Source organism: Oryx dammah, unplaced genomic scaffold (genome assembly GCF_014754425.2).
Source record: "Oryx dammah isolate SB20612 unplaced genomic scaffold, SCBI_Odam_1.1 HiC_scaffold_13, whole genome shotgun sequence".
Classification (NCBI taxonomy): Eukaryota; Metazoa; Chordata; class Mammalia; order Artiodactyla; family Bovidae; genus Oryx; species Oryx dammah.
This window is the reverse complement of record NW_024070197.1, coordinates 42649434-42665680: the sequence shown is the minus strand read 5'-3', so window position 1 is coordinate 42665680 and position 16247 is coordinate 42649434. Positions and strand designations below refer to the sequence as shown.

The 16247-nt window shown below is 38.8% G+C and overlaps 1 protein-coding gene across 4 annotated transcripts in view; it reads right to left on the bottom strand.

Annotated features, from left to right (window-relative positions):
- Positions 1-16247, bottom strand: part of RPGRIP1L (RPGRIP1 like) — a 100696-nt gene that overhangs the window by 42432 nt on the left and 42017 nt on the right. For 2 of the 4 annotated variants that reach the window (XM_040254045.1, XM_040254046.1), the window contains exons 15-17: positions 8559-9011; positions 4457-4608; positions 860-1238 (exon numbers count right to left, since the gene is read on the bottom strand). In XM_040254045.1, coding sequence (XP_040109979.1) covers positions 860-1238; positions 4457-4608; positions 8559-9011 — 984 coding nt within the window. The remainder of the gene's footprint in view (positions 1-859; positions 1239-4456; positions 4609-8558; positions 9012-16247) is intronic. The other 2 variants (XM_040254047.1, XM_040254048.1) reach the window with 1 other exon arrangement.

Sequence of the window (16247 nt, the reverse complement as noted above, 5' to 3'; positions counted from 1 at the left end):
AAGCTACATATAGACACTGCCAGATAACAATGCTTAAGTGAATTCACTGCCAGTAGACCTGACTCACAAGACAAATTAGAAGAATTTCTTCAGGCTAATAGGAAGTTATACCAGATGGTAACTCATATCAATATGAAGAAACAGAGGTGAATAAAGGTAATTACATAGGTAATTGGAAAAAGTATAAATATGGTTTTCCCTCATTTCTTAACTGATTTAAAAAACAACTGCATAATTATAAAATTATCTTGAGGATTTATAATATATAAAGATAAGAAATACATGAAATAATAACACAAAAGATGGAGAGGAAATAGAGCTATTTGGAGTAAGAAACTGACACCAGACAGTAACTCAAACCCAAATGAAGATATAAATACCAGAGATGCTAAATACATAAGTTAATATAAAAGTCTCCTATAATTACATATATTCTCCCTTCTCTTACAGGCCATAAAGTTATATAAAGCAATAACTAACATTGTACTGTTGGGTTTATAACACATATAGGTATACCATGTATATATATACATATATATATATATATACACACACACATATAATATCACAAAGGAACGGGGAGGGAATGCAATTATATTGGGGTAGATTTTTCTAAATTTCAGTGAAAGTTATTAGCATTAAGTTTAAGTGCATTGTGTCATGTTGAGGTGCATATTGTAATCCTTAGAATAACTATTAAGAAAATAACTACAAAAATATAATATTGTGGGTCCAAAGTTTAAGATTATCTTAGAAGGCTAGAAAGATTAGTTACAAATAGATCATATCAGTAACACTGAGGAATAATTTAGGTCTTTTTTTTAAAAAACAATTTCATGGATTCAAGAAATAGGCTTACCTGAAATACACCTGTCATGTGCCAATGAAATCAGAGGCACATTGACTTTTCCTATGTAAATATTCTCCTGGGTATCACTATCATCAAATACATAAAAACTCAGAGACTCTGACTTAAGGTATCGATCCAAATCCATATTCATTGGCACTGGGAAACACATATGATCATCAAACTGTGGATCATTGCTACTGGGAATGATGGCTGTGTCATGGTCTGCAAAATCAAAAAACTTGTACACAACATATGGGTGTGGCTGAAGGTGGCTTGCTCGGGACTGCAGATGGTTGCAACATCTTATTGTAATATGAAGTTCATTTAAGTTGCCATCTGTGGAATCAGTAGAACTGAGCTGAGCAGTTTTGGGTGCTTGATGACTTAACTGGAAAAACATACATATTTATATTACAGTAGTAATACAATGAAAAGTAAACAGCAGCTGCCAACCCCCAAACACAATAATTTTGTAAAAGGACCAAAAGACTGCAGATTTTCACTTCAGTGAATTTCTCAGTAAGACTCTTGACACTTACTCAAAACCAATATTCTCTAGAACCTGTGTACCGACGCTGTTAGCAGCAACTATAAAAGAGTGAACATACATGTAGAGATTGCTGTTAAAACAAACAAACAAAAATAAATAAAGCCAAGAAAATAGTCTGATTTTTAAAATTCTATTTAATGTTTAACAAGTAAAGTGAGCAGATAGGTTCAAAGATGAATGTTCCCTAGTTTACAATTTTATTAAGAGCTAATCCTTCAACTATTCCAGTTATTCTGATCATATCTCATTCTTAAGTGAGAACTAATGAACTTGATGGTACCCACTCAGACAGACAATTTTGTTATATTTGGGTTGGCCCTCATCCTGAACCAATGGGATTTGGGGATGCAGATACCTGAGGCCAAGCAACAAGGGAACAGTGAGAGATAAACTTTGGAGGGGTAAAATCTTGGATTGGAGGGACTTTTCAGAAAACAGATGAGCAAAGGGAGTTATCAGGCAGAGCTGGAAGGTACTCTATGGCCCTCTATGGAACTATTACTCAGGCAATTGGTGCATAAGTACTCTAGCGAACAACTGCCTTGATGAAATGCTGCCTTTCGTAGCCGATGTGATCTGGGACAAAACAATGCAGTGTTGCAGTGTCAGAGAACTCTCCACCTCCCATGCAGGGACCCCTCTTTCACTGTATTTTTGAATCTGGGTTGAACATCTGGAACTTTTGATTCTAGAGAAGCTTATAAGAGAAAGAAAACAGAACTGAAGTCATAATCTCCTTAGTGGAGACATCTGGTGGTATGCTAAGTCACTTCAGTCGAGTCCGACTCTGTGCGACCCCATAGATGGTAGCCTGCCAGGCTCCCCTGTCCCTGGGATTCTCCAGGCAAGAACACTGGTGTGGGTTGCCATTTCCTTCTCCAGTGCATGAAAGTGAAAGGGAAGTCGCTCAGTCGGGTCCGACTCTTCGCGACCCCATGGACTGCAGCCTACCAGGCTCCTCCGCCCATGGGATTTTCCAGGCAAGAGTACTGGAGTTGGGTGCCAATCTGAGAAAGGAATCACAGTACTGCTTTCCCAGGGCTACTCTGCATCTGGCTATAGAGGGACTGAGTGGAATGATTTACAAAGTACCTCTTCTGCTTCTCCCCTCAACCCTACCCACAAAAGCTGAAGTTTCACCACTAAATGGCTCATTCAAATCATAAACTGTAAGTCTAAAACTCTTCAAATTACAAAAATTAATAAATCATGTGGTTTCACTATTTCTAATTCCCTTTTTCATAATGGCATTTCTCATGGTGTGTTCTGAAGAAGATTAATCCAGAAAGATGATCGCTGGGACATGGGTGCCATTCTTTAAGTTTGGGAATCAATGTTATATTATCATGGTTCTTTTAATTGAAAGCTATAAAAACTGATTTCACCAAGCAAATACAATGAAAAGAGACTTTAATATAAGAGCATGCATAGTCACTCAGTCATGTCTGATTCTTTTGCAACCCCATGGACTGTAGCCCGCCAGGCTCCTCTGTCCATGGAATTTTCCTGGGAAGAATACTGGAGTGGGTTGCCATTTCCTTCTCCAGGGGATCTCCCGGACCCAGGGACTGAATCCACATCTCTAACATCTGCTGCATTGGCAGGTGGCTTCTTTACCACTGCTCCACCTTGGAAGCCTTTAATATAAGGCTATAGGGCTATTTCACAGAACTGTGTAGCAGAAATGTGGTTGTGTCTTAGGAAGGGAATGGGACTGGAAAACTATAGGGATTTACTCTCCATCTAGTTCTTCATTTTTCTCTGTATGCCTGCTCATTATTCTCTTTCTAGATACATTTTCTTTCCTTTGCAGTTTAACATGGTGGCAGATGGCTGCCCTATAGCTCCCAGCTTCCCACATTTCAGCCATGGACACAGTCTTACTTTCTCTTGATCTCAGAAAGCAGAATCTGATTGGCTCAGTTGGAGGCAGGCGGCTATTACTAAATCATTAATTATAATTGAGTGGAGTGGGAGAGAGCAGGATCATCAAATGTAAAGCTGGCCACTGGGGACCCAGCCCCATGGATTGGAAGAGAGGGCAGTTCCAAGTGAAAAAAGAGAATTGTGCCTTGAATAGACATTCCAAAATATTTCTACTATATTCTATCCCTTTGTTACTTAAGTGTATACTTCATGCTTCCTCTTGAGATTTGAGTTATACTCAAATCTCAAAAGAAGCCCCAAAGTCAAGGGTCTTATTTAACTTTGCTCAATTCAGTCTTTTCTGCATTTATTGGATCATGGAATTCTTCTAGAAATAAGACTGTTAAGACTTCATGTAACACAGTTTGGAAAATGCTACTCTGAGGAATTGCTTTTAAACCTCTAATTCTCAGTAAAAGAATATTCATTTTATATTCTACTTTGCATTTCAGAAAGCTACAGGTTTCTGAAACAGCTTGGAAGAAGTTGGAAATGGTTGGAAAAAAAGAATAACTGAAACTCCAAGAACAGCTATTCATTTCCTTAACAGCAGAAATTGTAATGAAAGTTACAACTGATGTGTAATATTAGCATTGCAATTCTATTTTTCAAAAGTGTCCTGAATAGCACAAAGGAGTTTCTTTGGGGTGACAGATCAATTCTGTATCTTGATTGTGGTGGTTGATATATGATTATATACAAATGATAAAACTGCACTGAACTCTACATACATAAACACACACACACACACATATACACAAATAACAGTGTACACGCATACACACATAAGTGCATGTAAAAACTTAGAAAATCTGAATAAAGTCTGTAGCCTAGTTACTAGTACTCACCTAGTTAATAGTACTGTACCAATGTCAATTTCCTGGCTTTGATACTATACTATAGTTACATAAAATATTACAACTGGGAGAAGCAGGGTGAAAGCTACAGGGGACCTCTGTACATTTTTGCTACTTCCTGTTAAGTCTATGATTATTTTGACATAAAAAGTTAAAAAAAAAAGCCACTTGATGGCTGTGAAAGAAAGTGATTTCAGTATAAAGCATGGTAATATAAAGAAATACTATAAAATTTCCGTGTCATAAAAGGGTTGTAAAGTCAAACAAGCTTACCCATTGTATTTGCTCTGGCCCCTTAAAATTTGATGTTATGTAACCCAAAGCCTTTGCCCGTTCTCGATAAAGCCGAATCGCTTGATCCATGGGAACTCTTAATCGGAACCAGTATTCCACTGTGCCAAAATTGGAGATGTCTCCTTTAGTTCCTACAAACCGATACATAATTCACTGTTAAAGTGGCCCCATAAATCAAAATATATACCAGTAAAACAAACATCAATGGTATTAGGCATTAAAACTATAAATTTTATACTGAATAAAATAATATATGACTTGCACAGATGGTGTGTGACTGGCAAATAACAGAGAAAAAGAGAATAAGTTACTTCTGCAAGTATGAGTTTCACTGTGTATTAAATATTATTAAAAAACTATGTTTGAGGTAGTCTAATTCACACTATTTCAATCCTTCTAACATGTAAAAAGATTTTTTTCTGACGCTATTTTTTTTAAACAAGCTGCACTCAATGTAGTCTGATAGATACAATATGAAATCTCAAAACTATGAATGTGATATTCCACATTATAATTCAAATTTCAAGAAATCTTTGGCACCTTCCTTAATTTTTCTACTGTACCATAAGTACAGGGGAAAACACCATCAGTGCAGTTCAGTTCAGTCACTCAGTCGTGTCTGACTCTTTGCGACCCCATGAATCGCAGCACACCAGGCCTCCCTGTACATCACCAACTCCCGGAGTTCACTCAGACTCACGTCCTTTGAGTCCATGATGCCATCCAGCCATCTCATCCTCTGTCGTCCCCTTCTCCTCCTGCCCCCAATGCCTCCCAGCATCAGAGTCTTTTCCAATGAGTCAGCTCTTCGCATGAGGTGGCCAAAGTACTGGAGTTTCAGCTTTAGCATCATTCCTTCCAAAGAAATCCCAGGGCTGATCTTCAGAATGGACTGGTTGGATCTCCTTGCAGTCCAAGGGACTCTCAAGAGTCTTCTCCAACACCACAGTTCAAAAGCATCAATTCTTTGGTGCTCTGCCTTCTTCACAGTCCAACTCTCACATCCATACATGACCACAGGAAAAACCATAGCCTTAACTAGATGGACCTTAGTCGGCAAAGTAAGGTTGGTCATAACTTTTCTTCCAAGGAGTAAGCGTCTTTTTATTTCAAGGCTGCAGTCACCATCTGCAGTGATTTTGGAGCCCCAAAAAATAAAGTCTGACACTGTTTCCATTGTTTCCCCATCTATTTCCCATGAAGTGATGGGACCAGATGCCATGATCTTCGTTTTCTGAATGTTGAGCTTTAAGCTTTAAGCCAACTTTTTCACTCTCCTCTTTCACTTTCATCAAGGGGCTTTTGAGTTCCTCTTCACTTTCTGCCAGAAGGGTGGTGTCATCTGCATATCTGAGGTTATTGATATTTCTCCCGGCAATCTTGATTCCAGCTTGTGCTTCCTCCAGCCCAGCGTTTCTCATGATGTACTCTGCATAGAAGTTAAATAAGCAGGGTGACAATATACAGCCTTGACGTACTCCTTTTTCTATTTGGAACCAGTCTGTTGTTCCATGTCCAGTTCTAACTGTTGCTTCCTGACCTTCAGGGAGTCCCCATGAAACCCTTTTAATGTTTTAGAAGATACCATACTTTATTACACAGTAGTTTGAGCATTCTTTGGCATTGCCTGTCTTTGGGACTGGAATGAAAACTGACCTTTTCCAGTCCTGTGGCCACTGCTGAGTTTTCCAAATTTGCTGGCATGTTGAGTGTGGCACTTTTACAGCATCATCTTTCAGGATTTGAATTAGCTCAACTGGAATTCCATCACCTCCACTAGCTTTGTTCGTAGTGATGCTTTCTAAGGCCCACTTCACTTCACATTCCAACACCATACCTATTGCCAAATCTATACTGTACGTAATACACCCTTGCATGTCTGCCCTGCACATCTTCGGTCCTTCTCACAACTCTGTGGCTCTTTATCTCTCTTCCTCTGTGACGACTTCCTCTATGGCTCCCGGGAGACTGGAGAAATTCCTGCTTCCTTTGCAGGAATTGAGGACTATGTCCCCATTAGGGCACTGACTGCTTTGGCAACTGTCACTTCACCAGTTTACTTCTCTACGACACTAAGTTTTTGAGGGCAGGATTTTTTGAACCATGTGAATATATTATCTATGCAATCAATAAAATAAAACCCCTCCCTAGAACCTAAGTCACCTTCTTTCTTTCTTGAGAAGGCTTCTTTGTTTGGCCTCTAGGATCTCTTGGTTTATCTCTTGGTTATACTTGGTTTATCTCCCTCTTCACCAGTGACTCCTTAGTTGCCTTTTGGTGGCTCTTCCTCCTCTTCTTGAATGCTAAATTTTAGAGTTTCCCAGCGCTCAATCTTTGGTCTCTTTCTCTTCTTTATGTACAGTTACTCTGTGAAATTATCTGGATCTAAGGCTTAAAATATATTCTGTATGCTAATGAACCCCACTTTTATATTTCTATCCCTGACCATCAGACTATTATATCCAACTGCTCATGTGACATTTCCACTTGGCTGTCTAATAGGCAGGTCAATCTTGTTCAGACACTGTTCTTAAGTTTTCTTCCTCAAATCTGTTCCTCTCCCCAACCTATTTTAACAAATGGCTTCATCATTCTCCTAGCTGTTCACACCAAAATTCTTACCTTGCCTGTTTCTCTTGTTTCTCTATATTCAGCTGATGAACAAGTTTTTAAAGAAGAGTTAATTAACCTACACTGAATATGACTATGTCTTATCACTACTTTCATTACCATTATCTTAATCCAAGCCACCATCCTCTTTCCACAGATTAATGCAATCACCTGAAAATGGTCCTATTTCCCCTCTTGGCCTGTATAGACTATTCTTGCCACAGCATCCAGCATGGTTCTTCCAATATCTATGTGTGTTGGACTTCCCTGGTGGTGTGGTGGATAAGAATCCACCTGCCAATGCACAGGACATGGATTCGATCCCTGCTCTGGGAAGATTCCACATGCTGTGGAGCAACTAAGCCCAAGTATCATAACTACTGAGGCTGCGAGCTGCAACTACTGAGCCTGAGTGCTGTAATTACTGAAGCCTGTGAGCCTGTGCTCCGCAGCAAGAAAAGCCACCTGCAACTAGAGAGTGGCCCCAACTTGCTGCAACTAGAGAAAGCCAGTGTGCAGCAATGAAGACCCAGCACAGCCAAACAAACAAACAAAAAACAAAAAAAAACTATGTGTGATCTCGTAACTCACCTTCTCAAAACTATCCAGTGACTTGCATCAGTCAGAGGAAAAAAGAGTCCAAACATGACCCACAAAGCCCTACAGCATGATCTGCCCCCTGCCTACTGCTTTAACGTCATCTCTGCTCTAGTCACAGGCCTCCTTGATGCTCCTCCAATTGGTCGGGTTTGTTTTCCCCTCAGGCCTTTGTACTTGCTGTTTCCTCTGCCTGGAACAATCTTCCCCTGGATGCTGACATGCAGCTTTCCTTTTAAAAAATATATTTTAAAAGTATTTATTTGGCTGTGGGTCCTAGACGCAGCACACGGGCTCTCTAGTTGTGGTGCATGGGCTTAGCTGCCCCATGGCTGATATGGATCTTTATTCAGGTCTCTTTATCAATGTCATCCTGTAGGGAAGTCCTTATCTCAATAAGCAACCTTCCATCTCTCTCTTTAGCCTCCTGCTCCGATCATCTTTCATATCTAAGGATAGGTGTATAGTTTTACAGCCCATCTTCCCCTCTAGAAGGTAAGCTACAGGAGGGCAGGGACTTCATCTGTCTTATTTATTACTGATCACAGTATTCCCAGTGCTCAGTAACAGTGATAATGATACGCTCTTTAAAACATATTTGATCAACATACTATAATTAATGTTTAATCAAACAGATATCAACATGGTAAATAAACATTTGTGCTAAGAAACTTTAAAAAATTAACAGCCATTGTACTGACATTATCAATGACATTTAAGAGTGCAATCAACAGTGGGCAGCTGAATCAGAGAACACTGTCCTTACCCTAAAGGCACCTTGAATCTGTGAGAGAAGATACTAATGTGAAATGCCTTATTAATATAGAAACCAATCAGGGATTCAAACAGCCAAAGTCTGTAAGACTGTACTCACCAACCAAACTTGCTGTGCAAAATATTCGACCACTTTTTTCTAGAATTTCATGGAATCTCAACTGACAAGCTGCGATTGTTTCATAATCTGTGCTGTAAGCTTGGTGGACCTCAAGAGTGACAGTATTTTTCTGAATGTATTGTAAGAATAAGTCATTAACATGAACGAGGTATTGAGAAGTAAAGTTATATTCTGGGTGAAGGCCCCGTACTATGGGAGTTGTCTGTAGTTCAAAATCATAGAAAGCGTAGGTACAGAAGGTGACAGGCTCTTTATCCCCAGATGCCTGTAAAACTTCGGAAGAAAAGGTTACTTTGTTGATATGGATTTCAAATAAATTTTCCCCTCGTTCTAAGTGAATGGTTTCATCAAATTCATCAACTGAGTCATCCGGCATGATTTCTGGCTTAAATTTGTACTGCTTGGTGCCATAGGCAATATCCTTTAATTGGGCTGCAAGAGAAGATACACAATTTAGAGGTTTTAAGGTGTTGACATATAAAGATACAAAGATACATATGAAGTGGTGGGAAATCTGAGGGCTTGCAGTGTATAGTCCCAATCAAATTCTACAGCTACACTGTTTTTCTGTAACTGATACTGTGTTTTAAAGAAATCTATCATTTATTTTGACATCATTTAGTTAAAAAATTACAACTTAAGTGGTAATACAGGATATACCAGGAAAAAGGAGAAAGAAAAAAAAAAGGCCTTTGAATGAATAACTGAGGTAAATATTTAGATTCCACTTGCTCCTTTGGTTTGGCTCTATTATCTTCTCTCCTTTAAAATAAATTTCTCTTCCCACTACTACCTTCTTGTCAGTTTGTCCAAATATATATTTTTCTACTTTTGGGGATGATGGATATGTTTATTATCTTGATTATGGTGATAGTTTCACAGGTGTATATATATGCCAAACTCCCAAATTGTGCACTTTAAACATGTGCAATTTAAAGTATGTTCATCCAAAGAAATGAACATTTTTAAAAGTTGTGGTATGGTCATAAATTTAAATATTGATTAGAAATTTTATGATAGTAAATAATTATTGTTCATTTTTAGGTATAAATTGTTATTTTTTAAGACCTCAGTTAGATGCATCCTGAAATATTTATTGATGAAATGATATGGTATCTGAGATTTGTTTCAAAAGGATATGGGTAAGATGGAAGGGAGTTGGGGATACAGATGAAAAAAGATTGGCTATGAATTGATTGGCTATGTGATAAGTACATCAGAGTTTACCATATAATTATTTCCACTCATATATGTTTGAACTTTCCCATAAAGAATTAAACAAATTTTTTAAAATAATAAAAGCATTATTCTGGGAAAAAAAGTATGTTCATTATAATTCTATAAAGTTGCTCTTAAAATATATATATATCTTTCTAGATTAGAACATTCCCTCACATCATATACAAAAATCAACTCAAAATGGTTTGAAGATATAAGTGTAAAACCCGAAACCATGAAACTCCCAGAAGAGAACACAGGCAGAACACTCTTTGACATAAGTTATAGCAATATGTCTTCTGGATCTGTCTCCTAAGGCAAAAGAAATAAAAGCAAAACTAAATAAACTGGATCTAATTAAACTTAAAAGCTTTTGGACAGTAAAGGAAACTACTGACAAAACAAAAAGATAATCTACTGAATGCGGGAAAATATTTACAAATGATGTGACCTACAATGGCCTAAGACCTCAAATACATAATATGAAAAAATGAAACCCAATATGAAAAAAACTCAAAAAACTTCATTAAAAATGGCAGAAGACCTGAATAGATAATTCACCAAAGACATACGGATGGCTGACAGGCACATGAAAAGATACTCAACATTGCTAATTATTAGAGAAATGCAAGTGAAAACCACGATGAGATATCACCTCACACCTGTCAGAATGGCTATGAAAAAGTGTACAAATAACAAATGCTGGTGAGGGTGTGGAGAAAAGGGAACACTTGTAATGCTGTTGGTGGGAATATAAACTAGTACAGCCACTATGGTAAGGAGTGTGGAAGTTCCTCAAAAAACTAAATAAAAACTACCATATAATCCAGCAATTCCATTCCTGGATACATATCCAGAAAAAACAAAAAAACACTATTGAAAAAGATAATACATGCACTCCAATGTTCATGTTGTTGTTCAGTTGCTAAGTTGTGTCTGACTCCTTGCAACCCCATGGACTGTAGCACGCCAGGCTCCCCTGTCCTTCACTATCTCCCTGAGTTTGCTCAAATTCATATCCCCTGAGTTGGTAATGCTATCTAACCATCTCATCCTCTGCTGTCCCCTTCTCCTTTTGTCTTCAATCTTTCCCAGCATGAGGGATGAGGGTCTTTTCCAGTGAGTTGGCTCTTCCCATCAGGTGGCCAAAGTACTGAAGCTTCAGCATCAGTCCTTCCAATGAATATTCAGGGTTAATTTCCTTCCTGATTGACTGGTTTGAGCTCCTTGCAGTCCAAGGGACTGTCAAGAGTCTTCTCCAACATCACCATTTGAAAGCATAGACTTTTTGATGCTCAGTCTTCTTTATGGTCCAAATCTCATCTCACATTCATACATGATTAATGGAAAAACCATAGCTTTGACTATACAGACCTTTGTTGGCAAAGTGATGTCTCTGCTTTTTAATACAATTTTCTAGGTTTGTCATAGCTTTCCTTCTGAGGAGCAAGTGTCTTAATTTCATGGCTATAGTCACAGTGATTTTGGAGCCCAAGAAAATAAGATCTATCACTGCTTCCACTTTTCTCCCTTCTATCTACCACCATGAAGTGATGGGATCAGATGCCACGATCTTAGTTTTTCTGGATGTTGAGTTTTAAGCCAGCTTTTTCACTCTCCTCTTTTACCCTCATCAAGAGGCTTTTTAGCTCCTCTTTTCTTTCTGCCATTAGAATGTTATCATCTTCTTAACTGAGGTTGTTGATATTTCTCTTGACAATCTTGATTCTAGTTTGTGATTCATCCAGCCTGGCATTTCACATGATGTACTCTGTATATATGGACTTCCCTGGTGGCTCAGATGGTAAAGCGTCTGTCTACAATGTGAGAGACCTGGGTTTGATCCCTGGGTTGAGAAGATTCCCTGGAGAAGGAAATGGCAAACCACTCCAGTACTCTTGCCTTGAAAATCCCACGGACAGAGGAGCTTGGTGCAGGCTACTATCCATGGGGTCGCAAAGAGTCAGGCATGACTAAGCGACTTCACTTTCCTTTTCACTTTCACTCTGTATATAAGTTAAATAAGCAGGGTGACAATATACAGCCTTGAGGTACTTCTTTTCCAATTTTGAACCAGTCTGTTGTTCCATGTCCAGTTCTAATTGTAGCTTCTTGACTTGCAAACAGGTTTTTCAGGAGGCAGGTTAGGTGGTCAGGTATTCCCATCTCTTTAAGAATTTTCCACAGTTTGTTGTGATCCACAAAAAGGCTTTAGCATAGTCAAAGAAGCAGAAGTAGATGGTCTTCTCGAATTCCTTTGTTTTCTTTGTGATTCAATGAATGTTCATAGTAGCACTATTTACAACAGGCAAGACCTGGAGGCACCTAAGTGCCCATCAACAGATGAACAGATAAAGAAGATGTGGTATATTTATGTATATACCCACACACACATATAACACACACACACACACACACACACATAATGGAATATTCAGCCATAAAAAGAATGAAATTCTGATATTTGCAGCAATGTGGATAGACCTAGAGAATATTATACTTAGTGAAATAAATCAGAGAAAGACAAATAGTATATGATATCACTTATACATGTAACCTAAAAATGATACAAATTAATATATAGGTAAAGCAGAAGCAGACTTCACAGATATAGAAAAAAGCTTGTGGTTACCAAAGGGGAGAAGGAAGTGGAGGGACAAACTAGAGAGTATGGGATTAACAGATACAGACTACTATGTATAAAACAGATAAGCAACAAGGGTATATTGTATAGCACAGTGAATTATAGCCATTATCTCGTAATATCTTATAATGAAGTATAATCCACAAAAATACTGAATCATTATGCTGTACATCTGAAACTAATATATTGCAAATCAACTATATTTCAATAAAAAACAAAAAGATATGTCTCTTTCTAAATACATGTTTTCCTCTAGGTTACATCCAAACTTCTAAAAAGAGTAATGTCTACTTGTGTCTCCTATTCCTCATGCAACAGACTCTTCCATCTCTTGCGAAAAGCATCTGCTTTACTTTTCTCGTGGAACTACTCCAGAAAAAGTCACCAATAACCAACTGATTTCCAGAGTGAATGGACTTTGGTCCTGTGTTACTTTGGGATTGGAATGAAAACTCACCGTTTCCAGCCCTGTGGCCACTGCTGAGTTACTTGATTTCCTGTGTTACTTGATTTCCTTGCTTAATTGACAATGAAGACCATATCCTCTTCTGTGAACTTTTGTGGGATTCCATGTCGTCATCTGCCCTGCTTCTCCTCCTACCACTCTTATTCTTTAAGGGTTTCTCTGCTGGTTTGCTTGGAGAAGGCAATGGCACCCCACTCCAGTATTCTTGCCTGGAAAATCCCACAGACGGAGGAGCCTGGTGGGCTGTAGTTCATGGGGTCCCTAAGAGTCGGGCACGACTGAGCGACTTCACTTTCACTTTTCATTTTCATGCATTGGAGAAGGAAATGGCAACCCACTCCAGTGTTCTTGCCGGGAGAATCCCAGGGACGGGGGAGCCTGGTGGGCTGCTGTCTATGGGGTTGCACAGAGTTGGACACGACTGAAGCGACTTGGTGGCAGCAGCAGCAGCAGCTGCTGCTGGTTTGCTAGGCTTCTGTTTTTATCCATTTTTTAGTCTATGTTTCATGAGTAATTGTATCCCTGTTTATTTTTTAATTAATTAAATTGAAATATAGTTGACTTACAATCTTGTGCTAATTTCTGCTGTAAAGTGACTCAGGTAAACACATATATACATTCTTTTTCTCTACAGTTTATCCCAGGAGACTGGATACAGTTCCTTGTGCTATACAGTAGGACCTCGTTGGTTTTCCACTCTAAATGTAATAGTTTGCATCTACGAACCCCAACCTCTTGGTCCACCCTTCTCCCCACTCCCCTCCCCCTTGGCCACCGCAGGTCTATTCTCTACATCTGTGATTCTGTTTGTTTTGTAGATAGGTTTGTGTGCGTCATACTTTAGATTTCACATATAAGTGACACTGCATGGTGTTTGTCTTTCTCTTTCTGACTTAGTTCACTTAGTATGATAATCTCTAGCTGTATCCAGGATGCTGCGAAAGGCATTCTTTTGTCCATTTATGACTGGGCAGTACACCATTGTATCTATGCACCACATCTTCTTTATCTGCTCCTCTGCTGATGGACATTTAGGTGGTTTCCACGGCTTGGCTACTGTGAACAGTAATACTGTGAGCATAGCGGTGCATATATCTTTTTGAATCATAATTCAGTCTGTGTTTATGCCCAGGCGTTGGACTGCTGGATCATATGGTGATTCTGTTTTTAGTTTCCTGAGGAACCTTCATACTGTTTTCCATAGTGGATGCACCAACTTATAATTCCCACCAATAGTGTGGGAGGATTCCTTTTTCTCTACACCCTCTCCAATATTTGTTATTTGTAGACTGAAAAAATTTTTATTTATTTATTTGGCTGCATGAGGTCTTAGTTGTGGCATGCAGATCTTCACTTGCAGCATGTGGGATCTAGTTCCTTGACCACGGATTTTGAATTTGAGCCCCCTGCATTGGGAGCACAGAGTCTTAACCACTGGACTAGGGAAGCCCTGTTATTTGTAGACTTTTTGATGATGGCTCTTTTGACTGGTGTGAGGTGGTACCTCATTGTAGTTCTTATTTGCATCTCTCTAATAATTAGTAATCCCATCCCCTTTTATAATTTCTGTTACTATCAATATACTGAAGACTCAATTTTTTAATTGAGTTTTTTTTTCCTAAATAATAGACTCACACATTGAGTGGCTTGCTGAGCCCTCTATCTAGATACTCTCTAGGCACATCAAACTTAATACACCGAAAGGAGAATGACTCATATTCTCTTCTAGTTATTTCTGGACTTTGAATTCCAAGTGAATGTTGTTAGCCTACATCCAGGTGCTTAAGCTGGATAACATGGAGTCACCCTAGGTTGCTCTTTGTCTTTGGGCTCCCCACATCTGTAGGGTCACTGCTATTCAAAAATATTCCCTAAGTCTTTAGCAAATCTGTCCGTGTCTTCTTCATCTCCATTGATGCTACCTTACTTACACCCAGAGTGCTTATTACCTAGATTATTAATGGAGCCCAACTTCTTCATTCCTTCAAATTTTACTTATTCTTTCTAATACCTATAGCATAGTCTCCAAAATGTGGTTTTGTGTGCTACTTTCTACCCAAAGATTCCTTGGTGCTTCTCTGGATTAATAAGGTTCAAACTCATTCAGGTGGCAAATATGGCCTTCAGCATTTGGTTCTTTCCAGTTTTATCTCCTGGAGAAGGCAATGGCACCCCACTCCAGTACTCTTGCCTGGAAAATCCCATGGATGGAGGAGCCTGGAAGGCTGAAGTCCATGGGGTTGCTAGGAGTCGGACACGACTGAGCAACTTCACTTTCACTTTTCACTTTCACGCACTGGAGAAGGAAATGGCAACCCACTCCAGTGTTCTTGCCTGGAGAATTCCAGGGATGGGGGAGCCTGGTGGGCTGCCATCTCTGGGGTCACACAGAGTTGGACACGACTGAAGCGATTTAGCAGCAGCAGTAGCAGCAGTTTTATCTCCAGGTTTTCCTCCTTTACCAATCCCGAGTTCCAAACTGATGAAATCATATGCAGTTTCTCAAATCAATGGTGGTGCTTCACATTTAGGGCATTTTTACCTGCCTCATCTACTGCCTGGAACATCTTTCACTGCTCTTATTAGTGGTGAATTCTGTCATTATTAAAGACTCCCACTGTGCAGAGTCATCCCTGAATCTTCAGATATAAACAGGCATTCTCTCCTCAATGTTTCCTAGGTAGCTTTTTCATTTTCCTAACTTCACACTCTTCACAGTAAAGCGTGTCTACTTATTTGTTGACATCTTGCTAGTTTGAGGTTTCTTCCTATTTGTATTCTCACTGCCTAGCACTTTGCTTAGGATATGTTAGGAACATGAGCATGTTTATGGAATTAATCAATGAATTTAGGAAACAAATAAAATATATTGCTAAAGACTTAGTGACACTTGAAAGGAATGAAAATCTCAAACTATATGACCTTCCTGTTATTCATGAAAATTTCATTAAGCAAATTTTTATTGAGTACTACTTGAAATAAAAGGTACACATGCTCTTTGACTTTCAGAAACCCTGTTCAGTCAGATAGATTATTTACTGAATTCTTCTACTTAGAGCAGTGGTTCTCAGAGAGTGGTCTGGGAACCCTTGAGGGTTCCTGAGGCTGGTCTGGAGATCTGTGAGGTTAAAACAATTTTTAAAATAATACTAAGATGTTATTTGCCTTTCTCATTCTTATTCTCTTACAAATATATAATAGGGTTTCCCAGAATCTATAGGATGTGTGATATCATAACCGATTGACTGCAGAAGCAGATATAAAAACCCAGCTGTTTTCTATTAAGACAGACACTAAAAAGACTTGCAAAAATGTTAAACAATTTAAAAAGTTTAAAACA